The sequence below is a fragment of the Silene latifolia genome, chromosome 6 (genome assembly GCF_048544455.1).
Source record: "Silene latifolia isolate original U9 population chromosome 6, ASM4854445v1, whole genome shotgun sequence".
Lineage (NCBI taxonomy): Eukaryota > Viridiplantae > Streptophyta > Magnoliopsida > Caryophyllales > Caryophyllaceae > Silene > Silene latifolia.
Genome location: NC_133531.1, coordinates 18,107,900 through 18,121,912, shown reverse-complemented (window position 1 = coordinate 18,121,912; position 14,013 = coordinate 18,107,900). Strand labels below are relative to the sequence as shown.

The following is a 14,013-nucleotide window of genomic DNA, read 5'->3' as shown; positions in this document are numbered from 1 at the left end:
ATAAATATATACACAAAATCTTATTTGTAACGGCACGTATCCGTCACTTTGGAGTGACGGATACCATTTTCCCTCACAAATGACCCAAATAAAGGAGAGAGGGAAGCACATGGGGGTGCCCCCACCTTGTCCTCCCTATCCGTTTTGTGAGTGACATTATCCGTCACTTGCTCCGACCCGTCTTCAGCAAGACTAATTGAAATATATATAGTCAACAAACATAAAAACCAAATGGTGGGGGTTCATCTGGGTAAACCACACCTCACATCGAAAAGTAAGGAATGCAGCGGTGTTAAAGTTCAAGTGGAATAGCTTATGACCAACAACAATCAAACAAAAACATCAAAGTCAAACAACAAGAAGGTTGTAACAATTGATATGCAAAATAGATCAGGTCAGCACAATTAAAACATGATTTCCTAGCAAGGACTAACAATGATTAATACTAAACGAGTGATGTACTAAATTGCACTGACGGAGTGTCTTAAATACTCGTGCCTATGGTCGAGTAGAGGCCAGGATAAAATAAATTTAAAAACCATTTGAGTACGACTTGAATAAATTTAAACCATCGTGGATAATGGAGTACCAAGATTACAGAAGCATCAGAATCCAAATCCAAACTTTGGGTGGTAAGTACTTGAACTCAGAAATACGGAACAAATGTTAGTTTCTGTTTGGTGATGGTTTCGCCTTCTTCCTGTTACCCACTTTCTGCGGCATCAAACGGCAAGAACCAGCAAAGAGTCTATTTGAAAATGATAACCTTCAACTCTTCAAGGCTCAGGTGAGAAGAGAATGTTATTAAATCGAGTAAGATCGTACAAATAAAATAAAATGAAACAAAAATGTTTCAAACTGTCAATGAGGAGAATCTAAGACGACAACACCGCAGTGTCCAAACTCTTTTAAACTCTCGCTCAATCAATAATGGTTTCAACAATGGTGAAAAATCCAAAAAATAACAGGCATGGAGATGAGAAGCAAGATTAAAGTAACTACACATACCAAAATTCAAGGCATACAAAGCCAAGCGAATTCCAAGGAAAAAGAAGCTATAACAATATGCTCTGAATAAAAAGAATTATTGCTTCTCAAACATCAAGAGGAATAATGAGGAGCAATGAACATACTCAAAGTTGGTTGACTAAGAGACTAAGAGCTAGAGGTTCTTCCGAAAACCATTTGTAAAACAAACAAAGTCGTACGGAGTATTATCTAATTCATGGGAACGATCTCAAATCCTGGGTTCCGTAGCCTTTGGATAACACCAAGCTCTCCGAATACATGTCCAGTCTTAAGATGGAGCTCATAGATCTATTCAAGTCCCGCACTTGGCAACTAGCTATATTATAAACCTTATTCCCGCATATAAAATAGCCACCATCACTTTCACAATAGATAACCTTTTGATGAGACGAAACACATGAGTTGAATACTTGATAGCCATCCCCACTTGAATTCCCCAAAAAACATAGAGTCCATGGCTCCTTTTCGTTGTCCTGTTCTAGCACCCATATTCTGGAAGTTACCTTAGAAATACTAAAAACCGCTAGTGACCCCCCAAGAAGAAATAGAAACCTCAAAGAACCCTTTTCGTCCCAAGTAAATGGTAGTTCCAAAAAGGTTGTTTTTTCCTTATTAAAGTCAAAGGAACCAAGATGAGTTAATGTATTTCTTGGTTCATCAAAATAACCAAGCCAGTACGCTGAGCCTCGACAGAAAACAGCAGTGGATAACGAGTCAAATGGCTTATTAATAGAGATATTGTTAGGAAAAGTGATATCGAATTGATCATTTCTGACAGTCCATTTTTGATCACTGAGTGTATAAACTGCAACATACGTCTTTCCAGTCAGTCCAGCCTCAATATCGTCAAATGTCATGGCAATCACTTTATAATCCTGACTATGAGAGGCGAAACCAAACAAATACTTAGTACCGACTAAGCTGCCAAATGGGCTCACCGGAAGAGGCAATGATTTGCGGATACAAGGGTTCCACAATCTTAATTCTTTACGGTAATAAGGAGGACAAAATCGTTCCACTAAAAACAACCCATTGCAGCTACCTATAATTTGGTACGTATAAGAGGTAGATTTGCTAAAAATAAGATCGGTTTTTCGAAGAGTTTCAGCCTCGCAAACTGTCAACATATACGCTGTATTTCGTTCCAAACCCTCGAAAGCTACCAATAACTTATTATTATTCCGAGAATTGAATTGGGAAAGTTGAAAGTGTATGTTCACAAAATCGGGATTATCGATAATAGAGCACCAAGATTTGCAAAGGCACCTGAATCTTAATAGGCTTTTGGCAGGCAAATTTACGAAAATTTGAGTACAAAGTTCGGGTGGTAAGTATTTGGATTCAGGTATATGTTGGTGAATATCTGATGATTTCTGCTGCAAATTTGATGAAGTTTTCGGCTGCTTCCTGTTCTTCATCGTTTCCACAGCTCTAAGTTTTGAATTGAACTGCAAGAAGTTGATGATGGGGCGGATGGGCGATTAGAGGGACAGCATCAAGGATGAAGGGTTTGCGGCAATTCACTTGTTGTGTCTTCAGATTTAAGATGGTGATTGTCAATTGATTTTACCATAAGAGTTAAAAAACCGTCTTAATTTAAAATCTCTTATAACCTTATTTTATTTTCGCCTTTTTTTTTCAGCGTTTTTCTAAAATGTGCCAAATAGGCACATGTTAAGATGCTAAAAAATAAAAGATTTACATCAATTTATTATGAGAAATTGAAATACAAATTCATTATTACCCTACTTTGAGAATTATTTATATAAATCATTCATTTTTTAGCATCTTAACATGTACCTATTGAGCACATTTTAGAAAAACTCTTTTTTTTTTTTTTTTTATAATGGAGTGTAAGTGTAATAATTGTTTTGAGTTAACAGGACCTTAAACAACAAATGGCGATTGTCAAAAACGCTAGCCTCCATCAATTATATGTGGGGTTCCCATCGATCATCAATCGATCGATGGTAATCCCCAAATTTGTTTCAAATTTCAATCAATAGTATTATGTATTTATCTTCTATTCAATAAAAATCTCTCTTTTGGTGAGAATCGTTTTTCCGTCCCTTATTTCGGGAATTTTCCATTAATTCCTGGGTTTAGTCTCATCAGTAATATAGTCAAGTGTAGTTCGTTGATGGTTCGTAGCGTGTTCTCTCGAAGGGTAAAAGTGATTTGTCAATGCTTTTTGGAACCAGTCAGAGGTAAATTTTATCTTATAATAACGAATGATCCCCTCAAAAGCTACATGACGATAGCGATAATAGGATGAACCGAATTGTAAGATCATCATGTTTTGAGATCTCTAGTTTATAAGAAAGTTATTTTTCTTTGATTTTCATTAGATTATTTTTCGATTATACCTATCCTTTACGTAACACCCCGTATATTATTAACTTGTAAAAAATTCTTTTAATGGTTATTTTGGATTTAATTACGTCATATAACGGTTTCCTTTTCTTTTATGAGTCCTTTATGAAAGCCAGTTCTTAGTGGACTCATCAAGATGGATTTGGGAAAAAGTCATCCTGTTAGTCATTTTGAGTTTATTTCGCTAAATTAGCAAATTTCGTTAAAATCCTCTAATTTAATTAAAATCGCTAATAATTCTCATTCGAGCCGATTTCGTATTATTTTTGTTAACTAGCCGATCTTATTTTTATTCACTCATTAAATTTATTAATTTGTATTTCAATTCATTTCTGAAACTTTGGCTAAAATCGGTTTAATTTAACTCGAGACGATTTTAAAAACTAGCTAGATTTCTCAACGATGAAGAAACGTACGTATAATAAATAGCTAGAACCACGTGGTGTTAGTCCAGTGGTAGCCGGGTTAAACCTTGAAGCTTGCAGAAGTGCAGGAGTTGAGAGGTCCCGGGTTCCACTACCAGCTGGGGCGATGATCACTTGGCCACTGCAGCCCCCAAAGGAGGTGGCTTACATGGTCCATGTGGTGGTGCGGGAATGCATGGGCCCGGGGGGATTCAACCCCTCGTCATCAAAGAAAAAATAAATAGCTAGCTAGCAAGCTGCTCCCTCAAAAATATCACATCTCCCTCGTCTCTTTTCTTCTTCGTTCATTTTCCTTCTTTTGTTCTCTGTTTCAATCTTTATCCCAAAAAATGGATATGTCAGTTCGTTTTTCATCCTTTTTCAACGATTTTTGTTCCATAGTACTCCTCTCATCATTACTGTCAATCCGTTGTGCTGAGATAAACGGTCTGGTAGAAGATTTTTACAGTATAGAGGAGTAGTTCGCTTGGAAAAAGGTAACGATAACGAGTTACTCGATATTACTTGTAAAATATGTTTATTTTGAATGCTGGTTAGTTTGTTTTATAGTTGTGATAGTATATAATGATATATAAGGACCTTTTTGGATGCTATTTAGCCCCTTGTATATTTAAGACGGTGTATACTTATATGGGGAGATGATTGAGACGGTGTATACTGACCCATATGGATCATTTGGGGATGCTAGTTAGTGATTTGTATATTTAAGTGAGTTGTATATTTAAGACGGTGTATATTGATATGAGGAGAAGATTGAGACAGTTGGTATATACTGACCCTTAGGGATCATTTGGGATGCTAGTTAGTGAGTTGTATATTTAAGACTGTGTATACTGATATGGGGAGATGATTGAGACGGCGTATACAAACCTGTAGGGATCATTTAAGATTCTAATTAATGAGTTGTATATTTAAGACGGTATATACTAACACGTAGAGATCATTTGGGATGCTAGTTAGTGAGTTGTATATTTAAGACAGTGTATACTCAAACGTAGAGATAGTTTTGGATGCATTTACTTGTCAATTTTAATTTGGTAAACGGGAGTGATAAATTGTTGTGTGGACTTGCCTTGCTATATTTGTATTTTGTTGCAGGTGAGACGGTAAGCATTATAGGTTGTATATGTACTTTAATTATCTTGGAACAGGTACGGAATGCAAAATGGATTGTCCGGCCAATACAGGGAGATATTTTTATATTTATGCTTGTTGTTCTCATTCCTGTATTATGTACATGTTTCTACCCTTGGATTGTATGATTAATCCATGTTTGTTATGGAAGTAAATTGGGTCTTTGTGTGTCGTTCTAGTGCTAATCAACCCATTTGTTTTGATCTCGTATTCGGATCTCGGTACGGTTATGTGCTGAGTGCCGGTTACAAGGATACTCGACCCTGGTACGGTTAGGTCCCAGGTATCGGGCCTTATCACGATCGTCTCTTATTCGGACCTTGGTAGGGTTATGTGCTGGGTATTGGGTACGAGGTTACTCGACCCCGGTACGGTTAGGTGCCAGGCATCGGGTCTTGGGTTTGCGGGTTGTATCACAATCGTTGAATCGGGTATCTGTTCTGATCTCGAGAGTCGGTGGCAAACCTCCAGTACATTGGGACCGGTCCACTGTGTCGTCTTTAGTCGTGGGTTTTTGTGACACCCCCATACTCCAAGTGCCTTACCAGGACCACTCAGGTATAAAGATGTCACCATCTCGGTTTCCCGAGGCAATGATAATCATAAGACAATAACGAAACAATATTTAAATAGTATAAGTTTAGTAAATAAAATACAATCCAAACCAAATACCCAAAATACGGGTTACAAGCTCCCAAAACAACTGTCTAAACAACTAAATGAAATGTCTGATAAACTACTCAAGCTACAACGGAAGACTCTATCATCTGAAGGTGACACATCCCAGCTATCCCATGTATCTCGACTCATACCTGCACAACAACTGCTCACCATCCCCGAATTGATCACCACAGTTTTTAAAACAATAAACGGGGTCAGTACTAATCACACAATTTATATAATCTCAACAACAAACAAACAACACAGCTCAATAGTCACAGATATACTCCGAACTCCATCATCAACTCCACAATACTGAATACACACTAAAGTGTGTAACCCTGCCAGAGTACCCATCACAACAGGTTACTCCTCGCCGCCAGTGGGGGACCGTAGCCGTTCCCACCTAAGCCCCGCTCATCTCCGTCGAGTGATAAACCCAAATTCATTAATGTGCACATCCCTTCTATGGAGGGTTCACAGAAGGCGAATTATGGGCGTGAAGCCACTCCCGCAAGTGACTCCACTCAGCCAGGGACGCACCCCAAAGAACACAGACAGATATAATCAACCACAACTACTATCAGCAATCAAAACCAACAACCGTCATAATACTCGTATGATAATATTCAACAATCACAAAGCACAACCAACACATCATGTGACTAATACTGAGTAGGGAAACCCTACCTGGAATGCAATACAGTCAGACGGTCTCAACAGTTGTTATCAAAAGGCCTCCTCTACGAATCCTCCTCCTAACATATGATCATACAATTACTAACAATCATAAAAGACAACAAAATCCTCAAACCCCTAAATTAGGGTTTAAACAACCTTAACAAAATACCATAAATTCAGTATGTAGATCTTACCCTCGACTCAAGGAACACAAGAGTGTAAAGAACGATGAATTCCGACCTCCCAAGCTCCGGGATTTGTCAATAATGCGAAGGATGCGAAGTACGTAGGTTGCAATCTCTTTTCATAGTGATTAGGTTTGTAAAATCGTTTTATGAAAGTGACGGAAAGGTTTAAATACTAATTCGCATTATTAACAAAACCCGACGAAACATTACCCGTAAACCGGGCTACTCGATCGAGTAACAGACGTACTCGATCGAGTGTCGCCTACTCGATCGAGTACCAAGGCTACTCGATCGACTACCCTACAGGTCAGAAACTATTTTAAAACGCACAACACCCTTACTCGACAGAGTAAGGCCCACTCGATAGAGTACCCAGAGACTCATAAAACCGCAGTATTACAGTCTTCTCTCCTTAAAAAGAACTTCGTCCCCGAAGTTCAAACCACAACAAAACAAAGATATACTACTACACTCCCGCCACAACAACCAAAAAAAAACTCAACATAAAAGCATGCTACCAACCGAACTCAACCCGACTCAACCACAACAAAACATATCGACACAACCCAAAAAGGGTGTAAAAACTCTTAAAAACTCTTTGCGATCACCTCCTACCCCCCTAAAAGAGACAAGGTTACGTCCCCGTAACCATACATACCTGATCAAAAAGAATAGGGTAACGCTCTCTCATGGCCTCCGCTGCCTCCCATGTAGCTTCCTCAACCTCGTGGTTAGACCAAAGGATCTTAAGCAAAACTGTCTCACCACTCCTAATCTTCCTAACCTTTCGGTCAAGAATCTGCTTAGGCACCTCAAGATAAGACAAGGACTCATCTAGCTCTATGCTCTCTGCCTTTAACACATGTGACGGATTGCTCACATACTTGCGCAACTGAGATACATGAAACACATTATGCACTCTCTCCAACGCAACTGGTAAAGCCAAACGATAAGCAACCTCTCCCACTCGATCTAAGATCTCATAAGATCCGATGAACTTCTGACTCAACTTGCCTTTCTTCCCAAATCTCATAACCCCACGCATAGGAGACACTTTCAGAAGAACCTTTTCCCCAACCTGAAACTCTATATCCCGGCGATGTAGATCTGCATAACTCTTTTGCCTATCCTGAGCCGCTCTCATCATTTCCCTGATCATCTTAATCTGCTCAACCATCTCATGTACCATCTCTGGTCCTAGAACCACTGCCTCAGCACTGTCGTCCCAACAAATCGAACTCCTACATCTCCTCCGATATAAGGCCTCAAATGGTGTTATGCCAATACTGGTGTGATAGCTGTTGTTGTAAGAAAACTCAATCAAATCTAATCTCTGTTCCCAGCTACCACCAAAGTCCATCACACAATCTCGTAACATATCCTCAAGAGTCTTGATTGTTCTCTCTGTCTAACCATCTGTCGCAGGATGAAATGATGTACTCATCTTCAAAGTTGTTCCCAAAGATTCCTGCAACTCTTTCCAAAACTTTGAGATAAACCTCGCATCTCTGTCAGATACTATGTCCTTAGGGACCCCATGTAACTTTAGCACATTCTTCCGATAAGCCATAGCTAATTGTGCCTTAGTCCATGTATCTTTCATTGGCACAAAATGAGCTGACTTGGTCAGTCGATCCACTATTACCCATATCATGTTGTTACCCTGTTGACTTTTCGGCAAACCCACGATAAAATCCATAGAAATGGATTCCCACTTCCACTCAGGTACCTCTAAAGACTGAATCTTACCTTGTGGTCGTCGCTGTTCCCCTTTAACTCTCTGGCAATGTCAAACAACGGGCCGCAAACTCACTGTCTCTTTCTTCATCCCAGGCCACCAGAACGTGTTCTTTAAATCCTTGTATAGCTTGTCACCACCTGGATGTACTGAATATGGTGTACAATGTGCCTCTGTCATGATTGTCTTTTTCAGCTCCTCATCATTAGGGACACACCACCTACCATCAAACCTCAAACTACCATCTGAATGAATAGAGAATCTGGACACTGTCCATTTCTCCACTCCATCTCTCCACTCAACCATCTTAGGATCCAACACCTGTTTACCTCGTATATAATCATACAGATCGGGCTGTACTGTCAAATCTCCCATGGCATCCCCTCTCTGCATCATATGTATCCCAAACTTCCCCACCTCATCTCTCAACCTCATCAAAGATAGAGCTATACACAAAGAATGTACACTCTTTCTGCTCAAAGCATCTGCAACAACATTGGCTTTCCCTTCATGGTAGATAATATCCATGTCATAATCGCCAATCAGCTCCATCCACCTCCTCTGTCTTATGTTCAACTCCTTTTGAGTGAAGATATACTTGAGACTCTTGTGATCAGAAAATACCTTAAAGGTCGCCCCATAAAGGTAATGTCTCCAAATCTTGAGAGCAAACACCACGACACCCAACTGTAGATCGTGTGTAGGATAATTCTCCTCATAAGGCTTTAATTGCCTAGAAGCATAGGCAATCACTTGACCGTTCTGCATCAACACACATCCCAACCCATTCTTTGAGGCATCTGTATAAACCTCAAAGTTCTCACTCCCTTCAGGCAATGCTAAGATAGGAGCTGTGGTCAAACGCTCCTTTAATGTTTGGAACGTCGTCTCACAACTCTCATCCCAACGAAACCTGTTCTCTTTCCTCATCAAAGCTGTCATAGGTCTAGAAATCATGGAGAAATCCTTCACGAACCGTCTGTAATATCCAGCTAAACCCAAGAAACTTCTGATCTCAGCAACATTCTTTGGTGCTTCCCACTTGGTCACTGCCTCAATCTTTGTCGGATCCACCTCTACCCCATCCTTAGAGATCACATGCCACAGAAAAACAACTCTCTCTAACCAGAACTCACACTTGGACAACTTAGCATATAACTCATGCTCCCTCAAGGTCTGCAACACAATCCTCAGATGCTCCTCTTGCTCCTCCTTAGTCATCGAATAGACTAAGATATCATCAATGAACACCACCACAAACTTGTCCAAAAACTGACTGAAGATTCTGTTCATCAAATCCATAAACACAGCCGGTGCATTAGATAACCCCAAAAGGCATCACCACATACTCATAATGGCCATACCTCGACATGAAAGATGTCTTTGGTATGTCCACCTCTCTAATCTTCACCTGATGGTACCCCGACCTCAAATCAATCTTGGAAAAGACTGATGCACCACTCAACTGATCAAACAGGTCATCTATCCTTGGCAAAGGATACTTGTTCTTCACCGTCACTCGGTTCAGCTCCATGTAATCTATACACAACCTCAAGCTCCCATCTTTCTTCTTCACAAAAAGAACTAGTGCTCCCCACGGTGATACACTAGGTCTAATGTATCCCTTCTCTACCAGATCATCTAACTGCTTCCTGAGCTCCTCCAACTCTTTAGGACCCATCCGGTACGGTACCTTAGAGATTGGCCCCGTCCCCGGTTTCAACTCAACCGTGAAATCTATCTCCCTCTTCAATGGCAACCCCGGAATCTCCTCTGGAAAAACATTTGTAAACTCATCCACCACTGGTATCTAATCAACTGTCGGACTCTCTATCCGGTCATCTCTCACATGGCACAAGATCAAAAGACACCCCTTCCTCAGATAAGACTTCAAGGTCACAGCTGCAATCAACTTAACTTTGGGTTTGACCACAAACCCACGATAAGACACACTAACGCCCTTAGGACCTCTCAAAGACACTTTCTTTTGATGACAGTCTATCTTAGCTTTGTACTTTCCCAACCAATCCATCCCGACTATCATCTCAAAACCGTCTAAAGGAAACTCTAGCAAGTCCACTGGTAGATCAACCTGCCCAACTATCATAGATACATCTCTATACAACCTCCCACATGATACAGACTCACCCGAAGGTATAAAAACTTTCTCACTTACAGACTCCTATACCCTCAGACCCAAACGTTTAACATGACTCAAAGATACAAACGACTGATTCGCCCCCGAATCAAACAAAACAAAGGTAGGAATACCGTTAACAAGAAAAGTACCAGTGATAACATGTGCGTCGTCCTCAGCTGCTTTCTTGTCCATCATATACTGACTTTCCATCGGTCTTCCGTCCACCACCCTGGACAAGATCTTGGGTGAAGTGGTCGGCTTTAGCACCACCCCGATTGTTGTTGTTGTTCGTAGCTGGTTTCTGATAAGAATTACCGCCATTGCGGTTACCTCCACCCTGGTTGCTCGACCTCCCGGTTAGACCATGACCCAGCCATCTATTACTCGCATAACTCGTGCGGCCCCGAGAATAGCTCCCCGAGCCGATCTCTCGAAAAGCTCCCGTACACTCGTGCACTCATGTCTCTTGTGGCCTATACCGCCACAGCCAAAGCAGGTCATCCCCCAACTACCACTACCGCTCCCACGGCCACGCCCAAAAGAAGCCCCAACACTGAACCCCGAGCCAGAAGAAAACGCTCTAGCCTGACTGTGGTTGCCTTTCTTGTAGTTAGATTGGCCACCACCCACACTCTCAGCCTTTTTTTCTCACTTCCTCTCTCCGGGCCATCTCCACCAACCTCTCGGCTCTCCCCCCCTCTCATAAGCTTCCTTAACATCGTAAGGACTCCCACGAGTAACTTGTCCATAATCCCGGGGTCAACCCCCTCTCAAATCTCGGCGCTAGGTTCTCCTCACTCAAACCCATGTCCTCAGCATATCTGGTCTTCTCATTAAACTGCTTGTAGTACTCAGCAACCGACATATCAGATGTCATCCTAAACCCATCAAACTCCTCCCTCAGCTTACTTCTCACATGCTCAGGTACAAACTCTCTCCTCACAGCCCTCCGGAACTCTTCCCAAGGTATAACAGGCAGACCTTGCTTCGTATACATCTCCCTAGCACTCACCTTCACCTTATCCCACCACTCACCAGCCGCTTCCCTCAAGTAGAATGCAACTTGTTCTACTTTCATCTCATCAGGATAATGCACCAGATCCAGAATGTTCTCCATCTCACGATGCCAATTGTCAAGAAGAATTGGCTCCCCGGTCCCCTTATACTCTTTTGGGTTAAACCTCGCTATATAAAGACTGATCTTAGAGTGATCAACATCCTTATCCTTTCCTACTCTCTTCAGGGCCTCAGTAAGAGCATCTTGATGCTCCAACATCTTAACTATATCATCGATGTTCATGCTCTCAGCTCTCGCATACAAAGCGGTTTTCTTTGGCGGCATCTTGAAACTATATAAGAAAAGGTAGATATAAACATATATACCATAACCCAAAACACGAAAACATCCTGCCCAGAACCCACTCGATCGAGTGCCTAAACCTACTCGATCGAGTAGAGGCTACTCGATCGAGTGCCCCACGTACTCGATCGAGTGCCCCGACTCCAGACCCAAAACAGACCTTCTGATCTCTGACATACTCGACCGAGTAGCCTAGCCACTTGATCGAGTGACCCCCTACTCGATCGAGTGCCCTATGTACTCGATCGAGTACCCAAAAACACGATTCTGGTCATAAAAACGTCAAATACCCACTCGATCGAGTCAGACCCCCTCGATCAAGTACCTCACCCACTCGATCGAGTACCCCCTACTCGATCGAGTCATGCAGACTCGTGAATACTACCCGCATGTTATCTCACATAACCCAACGTACTATGCAACTTCATAACCTCGACATTATAATATAATACGCATGCATTTCTACACAATTCGTCATACAATCAACAAAATTAGTCTACTTCATGTTATTAAATGCCACATAATAAACAACCATCATGCTTCTTTATGCTAACCAACATATAAAACACCCCACCAATTTTTCAATCACAATTTAAATCCTCCACTCCCAACATCCAAACTAACAATTCACATACTCCAACAATTCACAACATATATCATTACGTTCACATACAAACCAACGGACACCACATACGACCTTGACATATACCCCCCATGTGACCGGTTCAAAATTGTAGGGCGAGTTCGCGACTTTAGGACGTCTCCCAAGCCTTTGCATTAGCTCCTACAACCTTTACCCCGGGTTCATTTTAATTGACTCCCCATGTTCATTATATTCATTAGTTACAGGTTTCAGGATCGTCGCTCTGATACCACTTTGTGACACCCCCATACTCCAAGTGCCTTACCAGGACCACTCAGGTATAAAGATGTCACCATCTCGGTTTCCCGAGCCAATGATAATCATAAGATAATAACGAAACAACATTTAAATAGTATAAGTTTAGTGAATAAAATACAATCCAAACCAAATACCCAAAATACGGGTTACAAGCTCCCAAAACAACTGTCTAAACAACTAAATGAAATGTCTGATAAACTACTCAAGCTACAGCGGAAGACTCTATCATCTGAAGGTGACACATCCCAGCTATCCCATGTATCTCGACTCATACCTGCTCAACAACTACTCACCATCCCCGAATGGATCACCACAGTTTTTAAAACAATAAACGGGGTCAGTACTAATCACACAATTTATATAATCTCAACAACAAACAAACAACACAGCCCAATCGTCACAGATATACTCCGAACTCCATCATCAACTCCACAATACTGACTACACACTAAAGTGTGTAGCCCTGCCAGAGTACCCATCACAACAGGTTACTCCTCGCCGCCAGTGGGGGACCGCAGCCGTTCCCACCTAAGCCCCGCTCATCTCCGTCGAGCGATAAACCCAAATCCATTAATGTGCACATCTCTTCTGTGGCGGGTTCCACAGAAGGCGAATAATGGGCGTGAAGCCACTCCCGCAAGTGACTTCACTCAGCCAGGGACGCACCCCGAAGAACACAGACAGATACAATCAACCACAACTACTATCAGCAATCAAAACGAACAACCGTCACAATACTCGTATGATAATATTCAACAATCACAAAGCACAACCAACACATCATGTGACTAATACTGAGTAGGGAAACCCTACTTGGAATGCAATACAGTCAGATGGTCTCAAAAGCTGTTATCAAAAGGCCTCCTCTACGAATCCTCCTCCTAACATATGATCATACAATTACTAAAAATCATAAAACACAACAAAACCCCCAAACCCCTAAATTAGGGTTTAAACAACCTTAACAAAATACCATAAATTCAGTATGTAGATCTTACCCTCGAAGCAAGGAACACAAGAGTGTAAAGAACGATGAATTCTGACCTCCCAAGCTCCGGGATTTGTCAATAATGCGAAGGATGCGAAGTACGTAGGTTGCAATCTCTTTTCAAAGTGATTAGGTTTGTAAAAGCATTTTATGAAAGTGACGGAAAGGTTTAAATACTAATTCGCATTATTAACAAAACCCGACGAAACATTACCCGTAAACCGGGCTACTCGATCGAGTAACTGACGTACTCGATCGAGTGCCGCCTACTCGATCGAGTACCAAGGCTACTCGATCGAGTACCCTACAGGTCAGAAACTATTTTAAAACGCACAACACCCTTACTCGAAAGAGTAAGGCCCACTCGATAGAGTATCCAGAGACTCATAAAACCGT

At 41.4% G+C, this 14,013-nt stretch overlaps 1 protein-coding gene across 1 annotated transcript; it reads right to left on the bottom strand.

Annotated features, from left to right (window-relative positions):
- Nucleotides 1–1,223: 1,223 nt before the first annotated feature.
- Nucleotides 1,224–2,447, bottom strand: LOC141587682 (putative F-box/LRR-repeat/kelch-repeat protein At1g11620). The gene has a single exon (XM_074409156.1). It carries the CDS (start codon nt 2,445–2,447, stop codon nt 1,224–1,226), a length of 1,224 nt encoding a protein of 407 aa, XP_074265257.1.
- Between the last annotated feature and the right edge of the window lie 11,566 nt (nt 2,448–14,013).

Bases quoted from the DNA above. Each gene is read 5' to 3' on its own strand.
- LOC141587682 (XM_074409156.1), bottom strand. From the start codon at position 2,447: ATGAAGAACAGGAAGCAGCCGAAAACTTCATCAAATTTGCAGCAGAAA.